This window comes from Salvelinus sp. IW2-2015, linkage group LG13, assembly GCF_002910315.2.
Source record: "Salvelinus sp. IW2-2015 linkage group LG13, ASM291031v2, whole genome shotgun sequence".
NCBI lineage: Eukaryota > Metazoa > Chordata > Actinopteri > Salmoniformes > Salmonidae > Salvelinus > Salvelinus sp. IW2-2015.
In genome coordinates, this window is record NC_036853.1 from 12,538,460 (window position 1) to 12,559,510 (window position 21,051).

The 21,051-nt window shown below is 43.6% G+C and overlaps 2 protein-coding genes across 2 annotated transcripts in view; one reads left to right on the top strand and one right to left on the bottom strand.

Annotated features, from left to right (window-relative positions):
* The first annotated feature begins 8,391 nt into the window (after positions 1–8,391).
* On the top strand, positions 8,392–10,430 carry LOC139028492 (G-protein coupled receptor 35-like). The gene is made up of 2 exons (XM_070446037.1): positions 8,392–8,481; positions 8,782–10,430. Exon 2 carries the CDS (start codon positions 8,787–8,789, stop codon positions 9,732–9,734), a length of 948 nt encoding a protein of 315 aa, XP_070302138.1. The 5' UTR covers positions 8,392–8,481; positions 8,782–8,786; the 3' UTR covers positions 9,735–10,430.
* A 2,267-nt stretch (positions 10,431–12,697) lies between these two features.
* LOC111971836 (semaphorin-6B) overlaps positions 12,698–21,051 on the bottom strand; it is a 129,148-nt gene continuing 120,794 nt past the window's right edge. Inside the window, exon 17 of the mRNA XM_070446357.1 lies at positions 12,698–17,094. Within this exon, the coding sequence (XP_070302458.1) occupies positions 16,211–17,094 (884 nt within the window). The 3' untranslated portion in view covers positions 12,698–16,210. The remainder of the gene's footprint in view (positions 17,095–21,051) is intronic.

Here is a 21,051-nt window from a genome sequence, read left to right on the forward strand (position 1 = left end):
AAAACTTAGTAGAAACATGTCAAACGATGTTTAAAATCAATAGATATCGTCAACTGGGTCCTAATTCTTTGTATAGTGGATAGGCTTTCAATGGAAAAACAGCCTTTCAAAATAATAGTACTTCCTGGTTGGATTTTCTTCAGGTTTACACCTGCCATATCAGTTCTGTTATACTCACAGACATTATTTTTTAACAGTTTTGGAAACTTTAGAGTGTTTTCTATCGAAATCTACTAATTATATGCATATCCTAGCGTCTGGGCCTAAGTAGCAGGCAGTTTAATTTGGGCACACTTTTCATCCAAAATTCCGAATGCTGCCCCCTACCCTAGTGAAGTTTTAACAGCACTATCAACAAGGCAGGTCCTACAGGCCTTAGTTTTGTCGCACCTGGACTACTGTTCAGTCGTGTGGTCAGGTGCCACAAAAAGAGAATTAGGAAAATTAAAATTGGCTCAGAACAGGGCAGCACGGCTGGCCCTTGGATGTACACAGAAAGCGAATATTTAAAATATACATGTCAATCTCTCCTAGCTCAAAGTGGAGGTGAGATTGACTTCATCACTGCTTGTATTTATGAACTACTGGCGCACAGCTCGGACACCCATGCACACCCCACAAGACATTCCACAAGAGGTCTCTTCACAGTCCCCAAGTCCAGAACAGACAATGGGAGGCGCACAGTACTAAATAGAGCCATGACTACATGGAACTCTATTCCACATCAAGTAACTGATGCAAGCAGTAAAATTAGATTTAAAAAACAGATACAAATATACCTTATGGAACAGCGGGGACTGTGAAGCAACAGAAACATAGGCACAGACACATGCATACACACACATGAAAACATACACACTATACACACACGTACACATGGATTTTGTACTGTAGATATGTAGTAGTGGTGGAGTAGGGGCCTGAGGGCACACAGTTGGTTGTGAAATCTGTTTATGTATTATAATATTTTTAAAATTGTATAAACTACCTTAATTTTGCTGGACCCTAGGAAGAGTATCTGCTGCCTTATCAACAGCTAATGGGGATCCATAATAAAAACAAATATAAATTGAATGGTTGCTGGTTCGAATACCTGAACTGACAAGGTTAAACATCTGTTGATGTGCCCTTGAGCAAGGCACTTAACCCTAATTTGCTTCAGGGGTGCTGTACTACTATGAATGACCCTATAGAACCACACATTTCACTGCACCTATCTGGTGTATGTGAAAATAAAACATATTTTCTTTATCTTCGAGGTGTGTATCAATAGAAGCTGCTTTAAAGGGATACTTCAGGATTTTGGTAATGATGCCCTTTATCTACTTCCCCAGAGTCAGATGAACTCGTGGATACCATTTTTATTTTGCCTGTGTCCTGTATGAAGGAAGTTAAGCCCTGTTCACATTGACAGCTTGAACTGACTCAAATCCTATTTATTTGCATATCTGATTCGAATCTGTTCTTTTTCCTGCAGTCTGAACATTCAAAAAGCACATGGAATCAGATATTTCAAGTCACATTTCAAACCACCTTTGTAGGAGGTTTGCACTCAAGTGTTTTTTAGACTGTTATTCAGCATATCTTGTTGCTCGCTAGGTACTCTGTTGACAGTTTGACAAGAACATGTGGAAGCGAACTTGCTTGTTAAATGTTTACAAACAAATTAGTGAATGTGCTTGAAAGCTAAGCAGCTACCTAGCTAGCTAGTTGACTGCTATAGCTAAAAAATAACTTGTTTTAAAAGTTGGATCATGTTATCTTTTGAGGCTTTAAAAGTGTTCTTACTCTATGATTTTGAACACTCAAAGCAACTGGGAAATGCCCATGTCAGGCATTGTTGTCACCTTAGCTTGCTACATAACTTCTGAGGAAGCACAAGCACCACCACCAATCAGCCCACACCACTGCACACACCCGCTGTTATTATGACAACTAGCGTAGCCTTGTCAGCAAATGGCTGCTGTCTGAACACACACAAATCTGAGTTGGTCACTTGTAACATGTTTAGACAATCAGTAATCGAAAACGGATTTGAAAAACAAAACTAATTTGAGCATTAAGGCCTGCGGTGTGAACAAGGCTTTAGAGGTAGTTTAGCGAGCCAATGCTGACTAGCGTTAGTGCAATAACTGGAAGTCTATGGGTATCTGCTAGCATGCTGGTGGGAGGAGCTATATGAGGATGGGCTTAATTTAATGGTTGGAATGCAATAAATAGAAGGGTATCAAACACATCAAACATATGGAAATCACCTATTTGACTCTGTTCCATTAATTCCTTTCCAGCCATTACAATGAGTCTGTCCTCCTATAGCTCCTCCCACCAGCGTCCTCTGCACTCTACTGTATGTAATGTTATGTTATAGTGACAAAAAACTTGAGTCATGTTCATTTGTAATTTCCCAGAAATGGGGCCAGGCTAGCATTATCATTCAGACTTCTGGTGACTGCCTTCAATGAACACAGTGGATCATGAGCAGGCATTCCCACCCCTGTGGTAACCTGACACTGAGAGTAGCTTTTAATGAAATTACCGCTAACACTGAACAGTGCTACAGGCCAGCTCATAAAACGACCTTGGAGGAGAGCCAAGGCTCCCTCACACGGTCTTCAGGAGCATGCGGGTAGAATGACCCCGATTCACACCTCAACAAGATGGGACTATGAACCTGCTGGCTGGCTGCAGTCCTGTTCTGCTGACTCTCCACTGGGGTTCTTCAATCATTGATGATGTGTCAATCCACAGCCCAGACTAAATGCATGGTATTTAGAGTACACGTGGTTTTTGAATGACAGCCAAATATTTGAAGACCCATTATAAAGATTTGCTTAATAGTTAATTGAAAACATTATCATTGAATTCAATAAAAACATTTTGATGACCTTGTGAATTGTGACTGAACTACATGACCTAAGTAAGACCTTTGATTCCAACATCTATCAATTTTCTGTGAGTGTGAATCCCCCTGTCAGCAGCAACTAACTTTGACTTTTGGTTCAACTTCTAGCAGTTGTCTTAGAGAGTGGCTCATCTGTTCAACAGTACATGGACGACAGATTATTTCACTTATAATTCACAGCTTGGAAAATCACAGAAAATTATGTCATGGCTTTAGAAGCTTCTGATAGGCTAATTGACATCATTTGAGTCAATTGGAGGTGTACCTGTGATGTATTTCAAGGCCTACCTTCAAACTCAGTGCCTCTTTGCTTGACATCATGGGGAAATCAAAAGAAATCAGCCGAGACCTCAGCAAAAAAATTGTAGACCTCCACAAGTCTGGTTCATCCTTGGGAGCAATTTCCAAACGCCTAAAGGTACCACGTTCATCTGTACAAACAATAGTATGCAAGTATAAACACCATGGGACCACGCAGCCATCATACCGCTCCGGAAGGAGACGCGTTCTGTCTCCTAGAGATGAACGTACTTTGGTGCGAAAAGGGCAAATCAATCACAGAACAACAGCAAAGGACCTTGTGAAGATGCTGGAGGAAACACAGTAAAACGAGTCCTATATCGACATAACCTGAAAGCCGCTCAGCAAGGAAGAAGCCACTGCTCCAAAACCGGCATAAAAAAGCCAGACTCCGGTTTGCAACTGCACATGGGGACAAAGATCGTACTTTTTGTAGAAATGTCCTCTGGTCTGATGAAACAAAAATACAACTGTTTGGCCATAATCACCATCATTATGTTTGGAGGATAAAGGGGGAGGCTTGCAAGCCGAAGAACACCATCCCAACTGTGAAGCATGGGGGTGGCAGCATCATGTTGTGGGGGTGCTTTGCTGCAGGAGGGACTGGTGCATTTCACAAAATAGATGGCATCATGAGGGAAGAAAATTATGTGGATATATTGAAGCAACATCTCAAGACATCAGTCAGGAAGTTCAAGCTTGGTCGCAAATGGGTCTTCCAAATGAACAATGACCCCAAGCATATTTCCAAAGTTGGCTAAATGGCTTAAGGACAACAAAGTCAAGGTGTTGGAGTGGCCATCACAAAGCCCTGACCTCAATCCCATAGAAAATCTGTGGGCAGAACTGAAAAAGTGTGTGCCAGCAAGGAGGCCTACAAACCTGACTCAGTTACGCCAGCTTTGTCAGGAGGAATGGGCCAAAATTCACCCAACTTATTGTGGGAAGCTTGTGGAAGGCTACCCGAAATGTTTGACCCAAGTTAAACAATTTAAAGGCAATGCTACCAAATATTGAGTGTATGTAACATTCTGACCCACTGGGAATGTGATGAAAGAAATAAAAGCTGAAAGAAATCATTCTCTCTACTATTATTCTGACATTTCACATTCTTAAAATAAAGTGGTGATCCTAACTGGCCTAAGACAGGGAATTTTTACTTGGATTAAATGTCAGGAATTGTGAAAACTGAGTTTAAATGTATTTGGCTAAGGTGTATGTATACTTCCGACTTCAACTGTACGACATCTCTTTCCATGAAATATACTGTATGTTTGCATTTTCTAACATTTTCTAGTTTTCATGGGTTGGCAGACAAAGCTTTTTCATCAAAAGCAATCACTTTTGCATGTAAAAACACAGAAGCATACTCATTAGGCCTACTCCACTTGTTTAATGACATCACTTGGCTCACTCCTAGGAGGCAGCCCGGTTCCAAAACAAATGCAATGAACTTTCACACGGCGCAAAACAAGCCAACCCGGGCACCCCAGATTAATCAGATTCCCTCAATGATCACCGTTTTGACGGCTCCAATGCAGTTCCACCTCCGACGCTACCAAAACATCCGCTATGCGGGTGTTTGCTATCGCCGGTTAAAACTTTATCTGAATTAATCTAAATGTCAGAAAGTCTGTATTAAAAAAAAAAATTCAGAGAGGATGCTTTACAACAGCAAACATTCAATCGAATACTGATCAATGGGAGATCGAGTTGTGAGAAAAAAAACTAAGTGTTTCTCACAATAGTTTTTTCCCCTTTAAATGTTCTTTCCTGCATCCTATGTGGAAACCGTGGTGCACCACATCTCATGATCCTGATGAATCGAAGGGATTGCTTTTCAATTACTATAACCCTCATTAGGTTACAACACGACAGCACTCAATGCTATTCACAAGCCTTGACACATACATTTACAGCAGCCTCAACAACACTGCTCTTTAATTAACTCTATTGTGAGTGAGTGAGCCATTATGTGTGTGTGTGTGTCCATGAATATCAATGAGTGTACTGTAGTTGGAATAGAATGAAGACAGCTGTACAGTAAACCAGACTAACCGGGAACAGAAAGGGCAGGGCAGCAGCAGTCTAGAACATCTATTGGAACAAAGAACAACCTGGTCAGAAAAATAGTGTGGTTCTGTGGTCTTTAGATTGATTAGAGGGGCCGTGCATTTGAGTTGGTAGCACAAAATTATAAGAAGAAGCCAGGAAAAATGTCAAACAAAGTGGGCCTCATGAGCATTACGCTTGCGAGGATACTGAATAATCTAACTTTGCTCCAAATCATTTCAGAAACAGAAAATTTTTCTCCCATTTTCTCTCTCCGTGTCACACTTCTGAAATATCCTGACCTTTGAACCCAGTCTCCATGACGATTCTTGGTTTCCACACCAACCTGCTCGGCAAGACAAAGGCAGATGCTGCCAGTAAGCACAGTTTGTCACATAACAGACAATCATATTCTTAGAAAATTGGAAATGGTGAGGGATGAGAGTCTCTGAAAAGAACAAAGATGAAGTCCGTCAAAGCCCCTTTAGGGAGTGTGCTTTCTTCTTCCCCTCGGGGCCCTTTCACCACAAAATGTTTGTCTGTTTGACGCCCATGCTACAAGCATTGTCAGTACAGCATAAGAGGTTGAAGTACAACTCATGTAACAGAGGGACAAAGGGTGTCAAAACAAGACATCAGGACATAACATGTGCGTATACTGTAACTCCAGTAATGATAAGTATTTATGCCCAATGAAAAGATTATGTTTCAAATCAACAGTCTGGTACCTTTCTGTCTGTCCTTTTCTATGAAAGGTATAGTAAGCCTATTTTATTTTAACCTTTATAATAACTAGGCAAGTCCGTTAAGAACAAATTCTTATTTACAGTGACGGCCTAACCAAGGCAAACCCTAACCCGGACGACGCAGGGCCAATTGTGCGCCGAACTATGGGACTCCCAATCACGGCCGGTTGTGATACAGCCTGGAATCAAACCAGGGTCTGTAGTGATGCCTCTAGCACTGAGATGCAGTGCATTAGACCGTTGCGCCGCTCGGGAGCCCTAATCAGTGATTTTCACCAAAATCTCACTATTTCAAATGATCTGGATGATTGAGGGATGAATAGCAGTAAACAATTTGTGTCCGTGCAAGTGAAACTGAAACTTTATCAGCAGCTGTAGACCTACAGTACCTTCAGAAAGTATTCATACCCCTTAACTTTTTCCACATTTTGTTGTGTTACAGTCTGAATTCAAAATGGATTAAATTGCAAATTTATCAAAAATGAAATACAGAAATATCTAATTTACATAAGTATTCACACCCCTGAGTCAATACATGTTACAATCACCTTTGGCAGCGATTACAGCTGTGAGTCTTTTTTGTGTAAGTATCTAAGAGCTTTGCACACCTGGATTGTACAACATTTGCACATTATAATTTTTTTTATTCTTCAAGGTCCATCAAGTTGGTTGTTGATCATCGCTAGATAGCCATTTTCAAGTCTTACCATACATTTTCAAGTCTTACCATACATTTCCAAGTCTTGCCATACTTACCATAAGTCCAAACTGTAACTAGGCCACTTAGGAACATTCAAAGTCATATTGGTAATCAACTCCAGTTTACAGTATATTTTGTGTTTTAGGTTATTGTTCTGCTGAAAGGGGAATTTGGAAAGCAGACAACCAGGTTTTCCTCCAGGATTTTGCCTGTGCTTATCTCTATTTTGTATATATTTATCCTAAAAACCTCCATAGTCCTTGCCGATGAAAGGCATACCCATAACATAAGTGGTACATAGTGATGTGTTGTGTTGGATTTGCCCCAAAGATAAAGCTTTGTATTCAGGACATATAGTATATTTCTTTGCTACATTGTTTTGCAGTTTTACTTTAGTGCCTTACTGCAAACAGGATAGATGTTTAGGAATATTTGTATTCTGTACTGGCTTGCTTCTTTTCACTCTGTCATTTAGGTTAGTATAGTGGCTTAACTACAATGTTGTTGATCCATCCTCAGTTTTCTCCTATCATGGCCATTAAACTCTTAACTGTTTTTAAACTCTGTAACTGGCCTCATGGTAAAATCCCTGAGCAGTTTCCTTCCTCTCCGGCAACTGCGTTAGGAAGGACACCTGTATCATTGTAGTAACTGGGTGTATTGATACATCATCCAAAGTGTAATTAATAACTTCACCATGTTCAAAGGGATATTCAATGTCTGCTTTTTTTTTACCCATCTATCTACCAATAGGTGCCATTCTTTGCGAGGCATTGGAAAACCCTGGTCTTTGTGGTTGAATCTGTGTTTGAAATTCACTGCTCGACTGAGGGACCTTACAAATAATTGTATGTGTAGGGTACAGAGATGAGGTAGTCATTCAAAAATCATGGTAAACGGTATTACTGCACATAGAGTGAGTCCATGCAACTTATGCTACTTGTTAAGCACATTTTTATTCCTGAATTTATTTAAGCTTGCCATAACAAAGGGGTTGAATACTTATTGACTCAAGACATTTCAGCTTTTCATTTTTATTAATTTATAAATGTTTCTAAAAACACAATTCCACTTTGACATTATGGGGTATTGTGTGTAGGCCAGTGACACAAAATCTAAATGTAATCAATTTTAAATTCAGGCTGTAATGCAACAAAATGTGAAAAAAATCAAAAGGGTGTGAATACTTTCTGAAGGCACTGTATGTGGTTTTAGAACGTGCAAATAGACATGTACGTACGTGCATAATGTAGCATATACAAGTGTAGGATCTTAATTTGATCACTTTGTTATTGCAGGAAATGCTCTGTACAGCAGGAAAGGCAAACATGTAATGTATTCAAGGTTTAAAAAGGCTTCTAAAATGTCTGTAATTTCCACTTTAAAACGTCAGACTTGATTTGCCCTTTCTAATGTATCAACCCCTACAAAACCAATACAAAAATATGAATGAATTATTATCCACAAAATAATTTAAATATCCTGTTGCTGCAGGATTATTTTCCTGTTCTCTCTTTATTGTTGAGATGTTTTTACGCTTTAATGTCTTCGTGTCAAACTGTTACTCTCAGTTCTACACTTTGAAATGCAAATAGACCGCAGCCTATCAAAGGCAGATTTATTTTTCTGTTGTCAAGGAGAAATGTCAAGCTTCTCATGCAGCTTCAAGAAGTAGAAAGTAAAAGTGGAGACTTCATTTACAGGTGAAAAACATCTGCAGGCTTGGTGGGTGGCAATCACATTAAAAAGACTGCCTTTGTCAGAGCTCCTCTCAATTTAAGGTAAGAAATGTATAAACTGTCAAAACCAAAAGAAAGAACGATGTGTGTTCAATTGAACTGGGATGTATAGACCAAGTTAAAAGTGTTACAATGATGCTGTACAGTATGTCACTATACAAACTTTAGCCTCTGAGCCCTAAAACAGCAATTGACTAACTGATTGTAACTTTTAGTAGATTCTCTTTTAGTAATACACACTTGAAATAGTAAGACATTACCAACTTCATAAGAATGTAATGTTCCTCATTTTCGTTGTAATCAGTACAAACATCATGATCATGTTCATACTCTCCATCTCAGTGAGAATGATGTCCAACCATTCACACGGACCGCACCTCTGTAACCTCAACATGACGGAGGAGGTAAGGCTGTTCCAGAGGGTTGTGTACAGCCCTGTGTTTGTTCTGGGTCTGGTCCTGAATCTCTCTGCACTGAGGATGTTCTATCGGAAGAGAGCCAGCTGGACAGACACACACGTCTACATGTTCAACCTGGCCGTGGCCGACTGTGTCCTCATCACCTTCTTGCCCTTCAGGATCTACCACACCTTCTTCACCCTGGACCCTCCAGGCCTCTGTGCTGTTCTTGTTCTGATCCACTTCACCAACATGTACGCTAGCATCTTCACTGTTACAGCTGTAAGTGTCCAGAGATTTATTGCCATTCAGTTTCCCTTCCACTCCAGGAGAATTGGCTCCAAAAAACAAGTGGCTGTTGTAGTGTGTGTGATGATATGGGTGAGTATTGTGTTCCTATGTGTGATATTCAGGGCGCCCAATGGGCCTGAGCACAGACTGGCCTGCTTTGAGAAAGACACCCGTCCGTTTCCACTGGACTTTATTGTGACTCTGGAGATACTGGGATTTGTGGTTCCTCTTCTCACAATGCTGCTTTGTTCATGTCAGATGATCTGCACTCTGCTGGCCTACAAGGACATGCACTCATATAAGCACAACAGGAAAAGTATTAGAATAATATCAGCCAATTTGGTAGTCTTTTTCATCTGTTACACTCCTATCCATATTGCATTTTTCATGAAATTCTATTTTGCTTCCAAAGTCCCTCTTGACTGCCAACAGTATAATTTAATGCGTAACTTCTATCATGTCTCAGAAGGGATTGCCACAACAAGCTGCTGTTTAGATGCTATTGGATATTTCTTCTTAGTGAAGGAGTTCCGCAAGGAACTGATTCCAGGGAGGTTAACGAAAAGAGAGAACCAAGAAGCCTCTTCAGAGAGAACTGCTCTCTAGAACTGTATAGATAGGAATGGAGAGGAATATTCAGCTACTCTATAGTCTGTTTTCGCCTAGTGAATGCTGTCACTTGAAGTATCATAAAAACATTCTGATGGTTATACCGATATATAAATTATATACATATTTTCCTACTATCTAGCTGTCTGGTGTCGTCTTTTCTAACAACTGAAAGGCAGCATAAAATGTTGAAAACTGTGCTTCTTTTCTGGACCTAACTTTTTGGCAAGCTAATGTCTCCCCCATGTGTTCAGGCTGGTCATCACACCCTGCTCGGTTCTTTACGCTAAAATACAGTACATTTCCATTATTTAACCAGGCAAGTCAGTTAAGAACAGCTTCTTATTTACAATGACGGCCTAGGAAGAGTGGGTTAACTGCTTTGTTCAGGGGCAGAACAATAGATTTTTACCTTGGGGATTTGATCTAGCAACCATTTAGTTACTGTCACAACACTCTAACCACTAGGCTACTTGCCACCCATTGTTGGATGATCGATATTGACAATGTTTATATTGAATAATCAATATTGACATTGTTTGTATTGGAAAATTGATATTGAAAAGGCATCTAAAATCAGAATAGAAATGCCCTATTATAGAAATCATATACGGTCAACATTGTAGAGAGTAATGTTATATGGATGGTCTCTGTCCCAGGAGACTACTGTGGTAGTTAAATAGAGACCTGATCAATGTCCATACTGATAGTGATTGTATAATTTTACAGTCCTTTGCGCCCTCTGTGCTTGAGTGTGTGTGATCTGTATGTTTGTGTGCTGCGTAGGCAGCCCCCGTGTCTGTGTTGGTGCCTGAAAGCAAACAGATAGAGCATTAAATAGAATTACCTTCTCCTTCTCTCTCTCCGAGGTGCCTGATGAATATGTCGGCTACAGGGCCCTCAAATTACACTCTGTGTCTTATATTATATTCATGATGTTTACACAATTCAGCCCTGTAATTAATGCCAAAAGACAAGTTGTGGCTGGAATCTGAATACACATAACAAGGCTGTGAGAGTGTGTTAGCCTGCAGTGAGCTTAGATGTAAGTCAACCCGACAGTGTCTGCTGGGCTGGCATTGGTCCAATCCATTCATGAATTAGATTCATCACATGAATGTGCCCCTGGCTCGGCTGATTGATTCTGAAATTTATGAAAACAGGTGACACCAGCAAGGGATGAGGTGGCTGAGTGAGGGAGGGGTGCATGTCTCCAGCACCTCACTGCCAGTTATGAGGAACCATCAAGCACTGACAGGCCTCACAGCCCCTTTACCTGTACAGATGTGTTACTGTCTCATACACTCCCCACAGAGGAGAACGAGGGAGAGAGAGAGAGAGAGAGAGAAGAGAGAGAGAGAAGAGGACGAAGAGCGACAAGAGGAGAGAGAACGAAGAGAGAGAGAGATGAGAAGAGAAGAGACGGGGGGGGGGGAGAGAGGGAGAGAGAGAGAGAGGGGGGGGGAGAGGGCAAGAGAGAAGGACTATTTGAGTTCATTTCTATTATTCATTCTGATGCTTTTGATGGTTAATGCTCACAAAATAGTCAAATGCGGTATTACTCATTATGCAAAGTGGAGGACCCGCTGGACTGCCATGGCAGAGGGAGAGCATGTTTAGAACTTATTTTACGACTGTCCCAGGCTATTGTTGGAGAAACAGCATCTCTGTTGGACAGTGTGTGGTATTTCTAACTACCACCATGGCTAAACAGAAGTGTACTAATGCATTTGACATCCAATTGATAGCAAGTACTAAATGTGTATCTTACAAATAAAGTTGAAGCACAGACTAGTAATTAGTTATATACTGCTATATAAATACTGTCATCCCCTTAGCAGGAGAGAAGAAAAATAATTAACCAAAGCAAAAACTGTCACAGGTAGATATGGTCAATGTCTGAGTGGTTTATTAGAATAAGAAAGTTGACAGAGAGCAAAGTCTCCATGCAGTGACAGGCAGCGCTGAGACAATGTGGAAATGGTGTTCAACTGCTGAAGGGTGTTGTGGTTGTGTGTGTGTGTGTGTCTTGTGCAGTTGCTTGAGGTGCATGCATGTGGTTGTCTGATGGACATTTGCGTACACAAGCACACACCACTCGCATGTACTGTACAAATTCACATGTCTCTACATATGTACACACAGAGGTGTGTCATGCAGCTACTGCACTTAAATACATTTAAGCATTGAGATTATGTACACACAGGGACACGTGGTGTTTTTTAATGACAGTGTCCCTGGTCACAGACAGCCTCTGGTGAGAGCCACAGGACTGTCACAGTAGCAGGAGACCGAGTGGGAAATTTCTCTTTGTGGGAAAGTTCACTTTGTCGTGATCGGCAGTCTGTTGCCAGCTCCTCTCCTCTCCTCCTCTCCTCTCTCCACCTCTCAGACACGACTCAGGCATCAGAGTGGGAGTAAATACTGAGATGCTGTTCACAGTACAGAATCATCATTATCCTCATCCTCTTCATCATGTCAGTCATCTTCCTCCTAATCATCATCTTCTTCAACATCATCATCAAACTCACACACCAGAGCCAAATCAAAATCCAATACACAAAATCCCCAAAAACCCAAACAAATTTACATAGAAAGAAAAAAAAGGAAAAAAAGAAAACATGATAAGAATGATCAGTGAGGACTAAATAGAATGTTCTCTACAACTTTACAAAAATGCAAACGTTTTTGTGCTTATCCTTTGATGTGTTTCGCTGATGAGTAAAATGTCTGCTGCCTGTTTTAATTCCTCAGCAGACTGGGTTACATGTCTCCTTATTTGGTTTGGCTCTTTCTAGGGTGTCCCATCCCGACATGGCAGTTTGTGCCGGGAGCCATTAGCTAATCACTGGGTACCGAGGAAAACGAGCCAACAACAGACAATGGTATGGCCTCAGGCACAACACACAGTCCGATGATATTTATTACACACAGACGGGTCATGTATCGGAGAGGGGGAGGGGGGGCGACACTTGGGAGCTACATATCAAACAGAACCAAACAAAAATCTCCCAGCAGAAAGAAATGGCTGCCAAAGAAAACAATTTACTGCATCAGAGGATTGCTAATGTATGAAAAAACGGTTAAAACATTTCAAATCTGATTTTCAAAGAGCAAAGATTTTGGAGCGCTTCACAGTAAATTACCCAGATTTCTCATTCTGGTGTTGACACATTAAAAACTGCCTCTGTTTGATTGTAGCAGCTAAACAGCAGAGGGACACAGCATGATTATACATCATGTGGTAGAGAAGAAGAGGCTGATTGTGTGTGTGAAACATGTGTGTGTGTATGTTTGTGTCCGTCTGTGTGCAAGCCTGAAGCGTTGTATAAAGGGGAACCCTAGATTCTTTAATATATAGTCATGGGGGACTAAGATAATCATATTATCATGTGGCTCTTCCAAAGAGAACATCTCTGGGTCTGAGCCACAAGTCTGGCCTCCCTCCTCCCTGGCCTGGGGATGACAGCGGATCGTAATTAAATTACATCCTGAATTTGGTTAGGGTGCTGTGTGTATATGTGTGTGTGTGTGTGTGTGCGTGTGCGCGTGCGAGTGTGTGTGTATGCAGGGGTGATTTCTGGGGAGGAGAGTGGGTGCTCGTCTCCCTCTCGATGTGTCTGTAGTAATCTTCTCAGGGGCTCATCACACCATTAGGGGATGGGATGTACTTTGCCTAATCAAGCATGTTTAGTGAAACAGTGTAAGAGAGGGAGCTGGAGCACGGCTGGCTGGGCAGGCAGAGCAGGCCTCAATCACACACTGCACTTAGGGGATGCCACTAGCGGGGTGACAGAGAGGAGAGGGGGCAACAGGGGGTCAAAACTTCGTCAAGGCCCCATATTCTCAACCAACACTCCTCTCAGGGCTACAATGGAGATCGGAGGAGGAGGACTATAGTATGGAATATGTAAAGAATGTCTTCACTGTGCTAATGCTATAACCCCCCCTCTCCCCAGCCCACTACATTACTCATTCATGGCAACACTCATTACTACTGTAATACAAGTACAGAAACAAACACCCACGCACTCAAGCACACACGCACAGACACACACACTCAAACACACACGCACACACTCGTTCAGTTGTTGAGCTGTTTCCCTGAACCCAGCCATGTGTTGGCATTTCTACCCAGCTAGATCATGTGCTTACACTACATTAATCTCGTTTAGTATTCTACCTCAGTGGGTTACCCCTTCACATTAAGACAAACAAACCCACCGCCCAGCCTGGCTCCTCTCCTCAGCCCACCACACAGCTGGCTCTATACAGGCCAGGTTTCCTCGCCATCTGCTCCCCCTGCAGGTCAGCATAACTCGGTATTTAAGCTCTGTACATATCTACATGTGCTGGTGCTGCTGTGTTTCTCTCTGCCAGTCATACAAAGCCCAGCCCCTGCTCCTCCTATGCCCCTCCAGCCTCAGTACATCTCTCTCCTGCTCTACTCCTCTGCTCCTCCCAGCCCACAGACCCACTAATGAAGCCAGTCTATGCGCTCCCATGCATGTTGCCACCCGGCGCCCAGCGCGGGGATCCAGTTAACACTGATTTGTAAATGTTTGGGGATTGATAATGGCTGCCGGGCCAGAGATCTAGTGGGAGACGCTGAAAGGCAGGGATATAGTGATAGCAGTCTGAATGATGCCAGTCTGACAGGCCCAGCCCTATCGACCCATCCGTGGGCCCAACACCCTGCCTGGTCCCAGCCCTATCGACCCATCCGTGGGCCCACCACCCTGCCTGGTCCCAGCCCCAGACCTATCGACCCATCCGTGGGCCCACCACCCTGCCTGGTCCCAGCCCTATCGACCCATCCGTGGGCCCACCACCCTGCCTGGTCTCAGCCCCAGCCCTATCAACCCATCCATGGGCCCACCACCCTGCCTGGTCCCAGCCCTAATTACCCATCCATGGGCCCAACACCCTGCCTGGTCCCAGCCCTATCGACCCATCTGTGGGCCCACCACCCTGCCTGGTCCCAGCCCTAATGACCCATCCATGGGCCCAACACCCTGCCTGGTCCCAGCCCTATCGGCCCATCTGTGGGCCCACCACCCTGCCTGGTCCCAGCCCTATCGGCCCATCTGTGGGCCCACCACCCTGCCTGGTCCCAGCCCTAATGACCCATCCATGGGCCCAACACCCTGCCTGGTCCCAGCCCTATCGGCCCATCCGTGGGCCCACCACCCTGCCTGGTCCCAGCCCCAGTCCCAAACGGTGCCAGTGTCTGTGAGGGGGCCGGAGGGACAGGCAGGGGGGTGCTGCTTTCCTCATTGATATTCCGCTGGGCTAGGAAGCTGGGTTTGTCCTGCCTGCCCTGACTCTTAACCGCTATTTGTTGTAGCCATCTCCTCCTGCTCCAGGGCACAAAGAGACTCAGTGTCAGGGAGAGGAGCCTGAATGGAACTCCCCAGTGGCAGGGTCCAGGACCCGCTATCTCCCACAGCCATGCTCACATTCCCCTACATGGGCTGTGTGTTCTCCTCTCCACCAGGTTGGGCAGCCTAGGCTTCAGGTCAGGTCACACAGACCCAGGGAGAGGGAGACAGAGAAGGAGAGAGGGAGGGGGAGGGAGGGAGTTCTCATACCATTCTCTGCCCTCTTTCCTTGTTCCCGCCACTTTTCCAAGGAAACACATGATTCTTTCTTTATTTTTTTAATCAAATGGGAAGGTACCATCTTCTTATCTCCTCCTGGTTTTTGCCCCCCCCCCATGATTGTTAACACAATGGGAATAATCGTTGACATCATTATCTAGCTTATTCCTATAAGAAGCTCCAGTATGTCGTATGCTCACATTAAGACAGGAAGCCTCTCCTTTAATGTGTGATTCAGTGTTCTCTGGCATTGCTAATACCTACCAAACACAAGCTGACGGATAGAGCTGAGTGATAGAGTTGGCCTGAAAACCAAGGACAAACACATGGTTGTCTCCTGGATACTGGCACAAAAGCAAAGCAGAAATAAAAATGTCACACAACATGAATGACTTGCAGAGCACAAGATAGTAGAAGGAGACCTTTCACAACTGAAGCTGAATGCTAAATTATCAGTGAAGCGGTTGTCTGTTTTTTAAATTCCTTTTTCACAAAATGTTCCTTCCCTTGCACCCATTACTAGTCCTTGAGGTTGTTCTCATTGTGTCCAGCCCCAGCTCCACAGGTTAAACCACTTACGGAGCAGAGGGGTGCACCTCTCAGGGCGAGAGCAGAGCAATAGCCATGAGGAGAATAACCTCCTCTCTTTAACTCTCTCTCTTTCTTTCTCTCTCTAAACTGCTGGATTCTGGTGGCCCAGTCTCTTCAGTCAGTCAGTCAGGCAGGCAGGCTACGCGCCAGGGGATGTCAGAACATTGAATGACAGTGAGAGAGAACAGACAGGGCAGGATTTGGGACGGGAGAGTCTGAGGGGTATTCCAGTTGCTGAGGGGAAATGGGTTTCAGAGAGGGGGGTTCATGGCACTCTTCTTCTCACTGGCCACTATGGGTATGCTCGCCCACACTCTTTCCCATCAGGTGATTGAAGTCGGCCAGGCCGTGGTGGTTGGCCCGGATCAGGCCCGGGCGCTGGGAGTGGTAGGGCACTCCGTTGTTGCTGTTATAGTTGAGCCCCTCATGGGTCCAGCGGGGGGGCTCCCCAAAGTCCATCTGGTTGCTGGGGGCTGAGACCACCCTCCTGCGGTCTGGGGAGTCCTGCGGTGTGGCTGGATAGTTGTACTCGCCTGCAGAGTTCCTCAGGGTGGTCCTGGGTTGTCCTCCGTGGGGCTCCCGGTGGTTGGCCAGGACCAGGTAACGTGTTCGCTCCGTGTTGGGGGGCCCCACGTTCCCTGGGTCTTCGTGCCTGCCCCCTCTCTCCTGCAGGAACTTGGAGCTCAGGTAGATGACTGAGTTGGCTGGGCAGGGCATGCCCACTGAGGTGAGGAAGGTCTGGCTCTGGTCCCAGTCTCCGTCTGGGAGCCTCATGCTGGGTGGAGGCCGTTTCTGCTGCAGGGGGGTCTGTTCTGGAGTAGGTAGGCCTGGGTCTATCTCTCCTTTAGGCCAGCCGTTGGGCGTTACGAACGGGTTGTCTGCCTGGGAATGTGACCGGGTCCTCTCGCTGCCACTGGTACGGGTCACACTCATCACCGAGCCACTCCGCCCCTGACCTAGCATGTTCTGCTCTTTGTCCCCTTTACGGCTCCTATTGTTGGCTCCTGCCCCTCGCGTGCGGTGGCGGTGGCGATGACTCATGATCCAGCAGACAGCCAGGCCAGACAGCACCGCCCCCGTGGTGAAGGCTGAGACTGCAGACACGACCAGCAGGTTGACGGATACCAGACCGTCTGGTTCGTCAATGAAAGACTCCTGAAGAAGACCTACAGACACACAAAGAAAGACAGACAGACAGACAGACAGACAGACAGACAGACAGACAGACAGACAGACAGACAGACAGACAGACAGACAGACAGACAGACAGAAAGACAAACAGACAGACAGACAGACAGACAGACAGACAGACAGACAGACAGACAGACAGACAGACAGACAGCAAAGGATGTCAGTAAGTCAGTGGATACAGTGGATATGTGAGAGTGTTCAGACACTCTTGTAGGACAATGGATGTTGAAAAGAAATATACATTATAAAACAACAATCCATTTCTGTTTTTAGCCTTCATTAGTGTTCTAAAGTCGGTAGACAAAGCATCTCTGCCCTGGCCTTAGTAAACATGTGGGAGTTTACAGCTTGACAAAGTGGCCTATTTATCCGTGACTCAGTGGGTGGGGAGGAATGCTCCCCTGCAAAGGTATGCTATTGGTGTAACGGCTAATTGTGTTCATTACCTAAAGTGGATGGTTATTTTAATGGCTATAATAACTGTCTTCCTGATTGAGAATATCTCCCAACCCCGAAGCGTTGCGGAACATTAATTTTGCAGCGGAAGAATGTCTGTACACTCTGGAATTAATAGTGAATAATTGCTTTAAGTTCCTTACTGTATTTACACATGAACTTCACAAAGTTATTTCTTCTAACGGTATGAGAAATTATTCACAATGTTTACAATCACTGACAGCACATCTGAAAAAAGGCCTAAGACAATATGTTTCTTTTCCCCCAAAGAACACGATAGAAGCTCCTCTGGAGAACGGAATATATGAATTATTAAAGCAGTGAAAAACAGGAGAGCACAAAACTGCTGCCATGGATCAATTAAGAAAATGTCAGGAGAAAACGTGTTCTTTGCAGTGCAAGCACCAGGGACAACACCAATAGAAAACAAAGAGCTTACTCCCAGCCAGAGGAAGAAATGTGGGGGAAAAAGAGAGAGACAGAGAGAGAAGGGAAGGGAAGGGAAGGGAAAGAGGCCTACAGCAGACTACTGAGGCTCCAGACAAACACAGTAAATGTTTCTTAAATTACTCCAACAGCAAAGGGATGGTGATGCGTGTGTCTGAGAGAGGAGAGAGGAACAGATAAATAAAAGCGGGCCCCACAGGAAATAGATAGATGTCATTAATCGATGTTGAGAGCCACTTATTCACCCTGCACAGAAAAGAGAGAAAGAACATTCCAAAATGCAAGGAGCAGCGGTCTGCTTTAAACTAACATAATGTTATCGTCGGACTCATTTATTTTAATGGAGACAAATGGCAAGAATTAGGAGCAGGTAGAAGAAACTAGCTAGTAGTTAATGACTGGGTTTTGGGGCTTGGCGAGACAGAGTATTATTCTCCATGCGTTTACACGAAGCAGGGGAATGGCGACGGCCTATATTAAACACCACAACAATAGAAGCGGCCACTCAACAGGCCACAGTGAAAAGGATTTAGTACTAATCAAGATGCCATCTTGGTCAGTCAATGTCCTTTTCTACTCTAATTAGTGTTTTATCACTTATCCAATAGAGCCTGGAGTTACATGGAGCATGGCTGGGTAGCATAGTTACAGTGAGTGAATTATGTGCTGTGTGTCTCTTGCATCTTCAACTTTGGACATAGATTGGACACCCAGGGGAGCGTGCTTGGGCCTCTGCTGTTCTGTATATAAATGATATGAAAGATGCTGGTTCTTGCCGTCTTTTCATTTATGCAGATGACTATACACTTCTGGTGTCCCACAATAGGAAAACTATGTTGGAGAGCACAGTCCTTACTAACATTAGCAAATGGCTTGGAGATAATAAGCTATCTCTGCACTTCGGTAAAATTGAGGCAATTATTTTGGGGTCCAGTCCTAAAATGTGAAGGTCCTCTGAAATTAAAGTGGAGTTAGGGGGTGAAGTGCTGACTACTAAAACCTCTGTTAGCTACCTGGGATGCATCCTTGATGGAAGTTTGGGAGGTGTGAGCATGGCCAATAAGGTGCTAGGGAAGGTTAATGCCAGGACTACGTTTTTGGCTAGAAAGTCCAAGCTGCTTGATAAGGACTCTATGAGAGTGCTAGTCACTGTCCTCATTCAATGCCATTTTGACTACGCTAGTACTTCCTGGTTTTGGAGCTTATCTAAGCTTATGAAGGGGAAGCTCCAGATAGCCCAGAATAAGCTGATCAGGGTAGTATTGAAGATGAGTCCACATACTCACATGGCTTTTGAGGATAGGGTGTCCCAGATTAGACTGAGTTTGGGTTATAGGAGTTTTTATGGTTCTGCACCCAGATATTTAACTGATTACTTTCCTCATGTTTGGGATGCACACAATCACAGCACCAGATGTTGCTAAGGTGCTTATACAGGTTCAGGAGTAATGCTGGGAAAGGTACCTTTTTGTATACTGGAGCCTCAGAGTGGAATGAGTTGCCTCTGCCCATAAAAACGACGTCCTATCTAGGGAGCTTTAAATATAAAGTAAAAAACAGTTTTATGTCTTCTGTGCCCATATGAATGACCCCTATGATGTAACAGTAATGATGAGATAGATGTTCTTCTTCTTTGTTTGTACGTTTTATTATCTCAATGCCATACTGTGTTCAGCCGTGTTGGATCTTGTCTAGCCATCTTGTTTCAAGAGGACCACAAAGGAAATAAGTCCCAGACTTTATTGTGTGTTATCCTCCATGATTTAACATGTATGACTTTTTCAAGTTTTATGTGTGCTTGTTTTTTTAAATGGTTGAATTAATAAACTAAACAAAAAAACGAAAATCCACAATATAGATAGAATTATTGTAGTATTGTAAATTGTATATTGTACATTTGTAATAATAGAGTAATAATGTAACAATGTGTTGTATTATGTACTGTTTTATTTATGATGTAGGCTATTATTTTGTTGTGATGTAATTGTTTTATTCCTGTTTGGACTCCAGGAAGAGTAGCTGCTGCCTTGGCAACAGCTAACGGGGATCCTAATAAATACTAATTGTATGTTTTTTTGGTTTCATATTAACGTGACTGATTTTCCCTCCTATTTCTTCCCTCTTTCCTTCCCTTTAACTGTCACATAGGGAGCTCATAGTTCTGCTGGCTAAGCACAGTCCCTACCATTGTGTTTGTGTATTCGGCTAAACACCCATATTCTGTGATATTTATATTGAATCTGGCATTTGCTAATTGTCTCTCTCTCTCTCTCTCTCTCTCTCTCTCTCTCTCTCTCTCTCTCTCTCTCTCTCTCGCTCTCGCTCTCGCTCTCTCTCTCTCTCTCCTTAGGCGGAGATAAACACATTGTTGGCATCACCACTTGGCCAGCCTAAACATATCCCTGATTCATGCACTATTTATTTTCCCTTTTCGGGCCAATATTCAACTTGGATTCACTGGCAGTATCTATTACATAACTCTGGAAAGTACTGTGCTCCTCAATGTTCAGTGGCAGCCAGGCAGCAGAGGAGACAGTGGAATAAATGTCATTCTCAGGCTATGGTGCTGCTGCTCTCGTATTATTTACTGAGGCCTCTGGTTTAGGAATAAAACAATAAGGTAATGAATTGGTTCTTGGGTTTGGTAATTCCTAAAAACCACAAGCCTTTATGGCTCTTTAAACAACGTTGAACCATCATTTCATTCACATCTGGAAATGTTTATCAATTTCGGGTTGGAGCGAGCGGTCGCATTCGCGCTTTGGTCCGCAGGTAGTATAACTTTTCATTACATTTCATTACATTTCATTATAGTACAACGGTTTGATTTGTCTAATCTTAGCAATTTCTTCTTAGCTAGCTACATAGCCGTCTTTGTATCAAAGATAGTTGCGTAATTATCGTATTTCGTCGTMCTAACGCAGTCTACACTGCTATCTGCCCAGCAGCTAGCCAGCTAGCAAACGTCCACCGTCTACCGAATAGCAGCACTGTAGCAACTATTACACTCAACTGAACGACTTGATTAG

Excerpts from the sequence above, each read along its gene's own strand:
- LOC139028492 (XM_070446037.1), top strand. The coding sequence starts at position 8,787 with ATGATGTCCAACCATTCACACGGACCGCACCTCTGTAACCTCAACATG.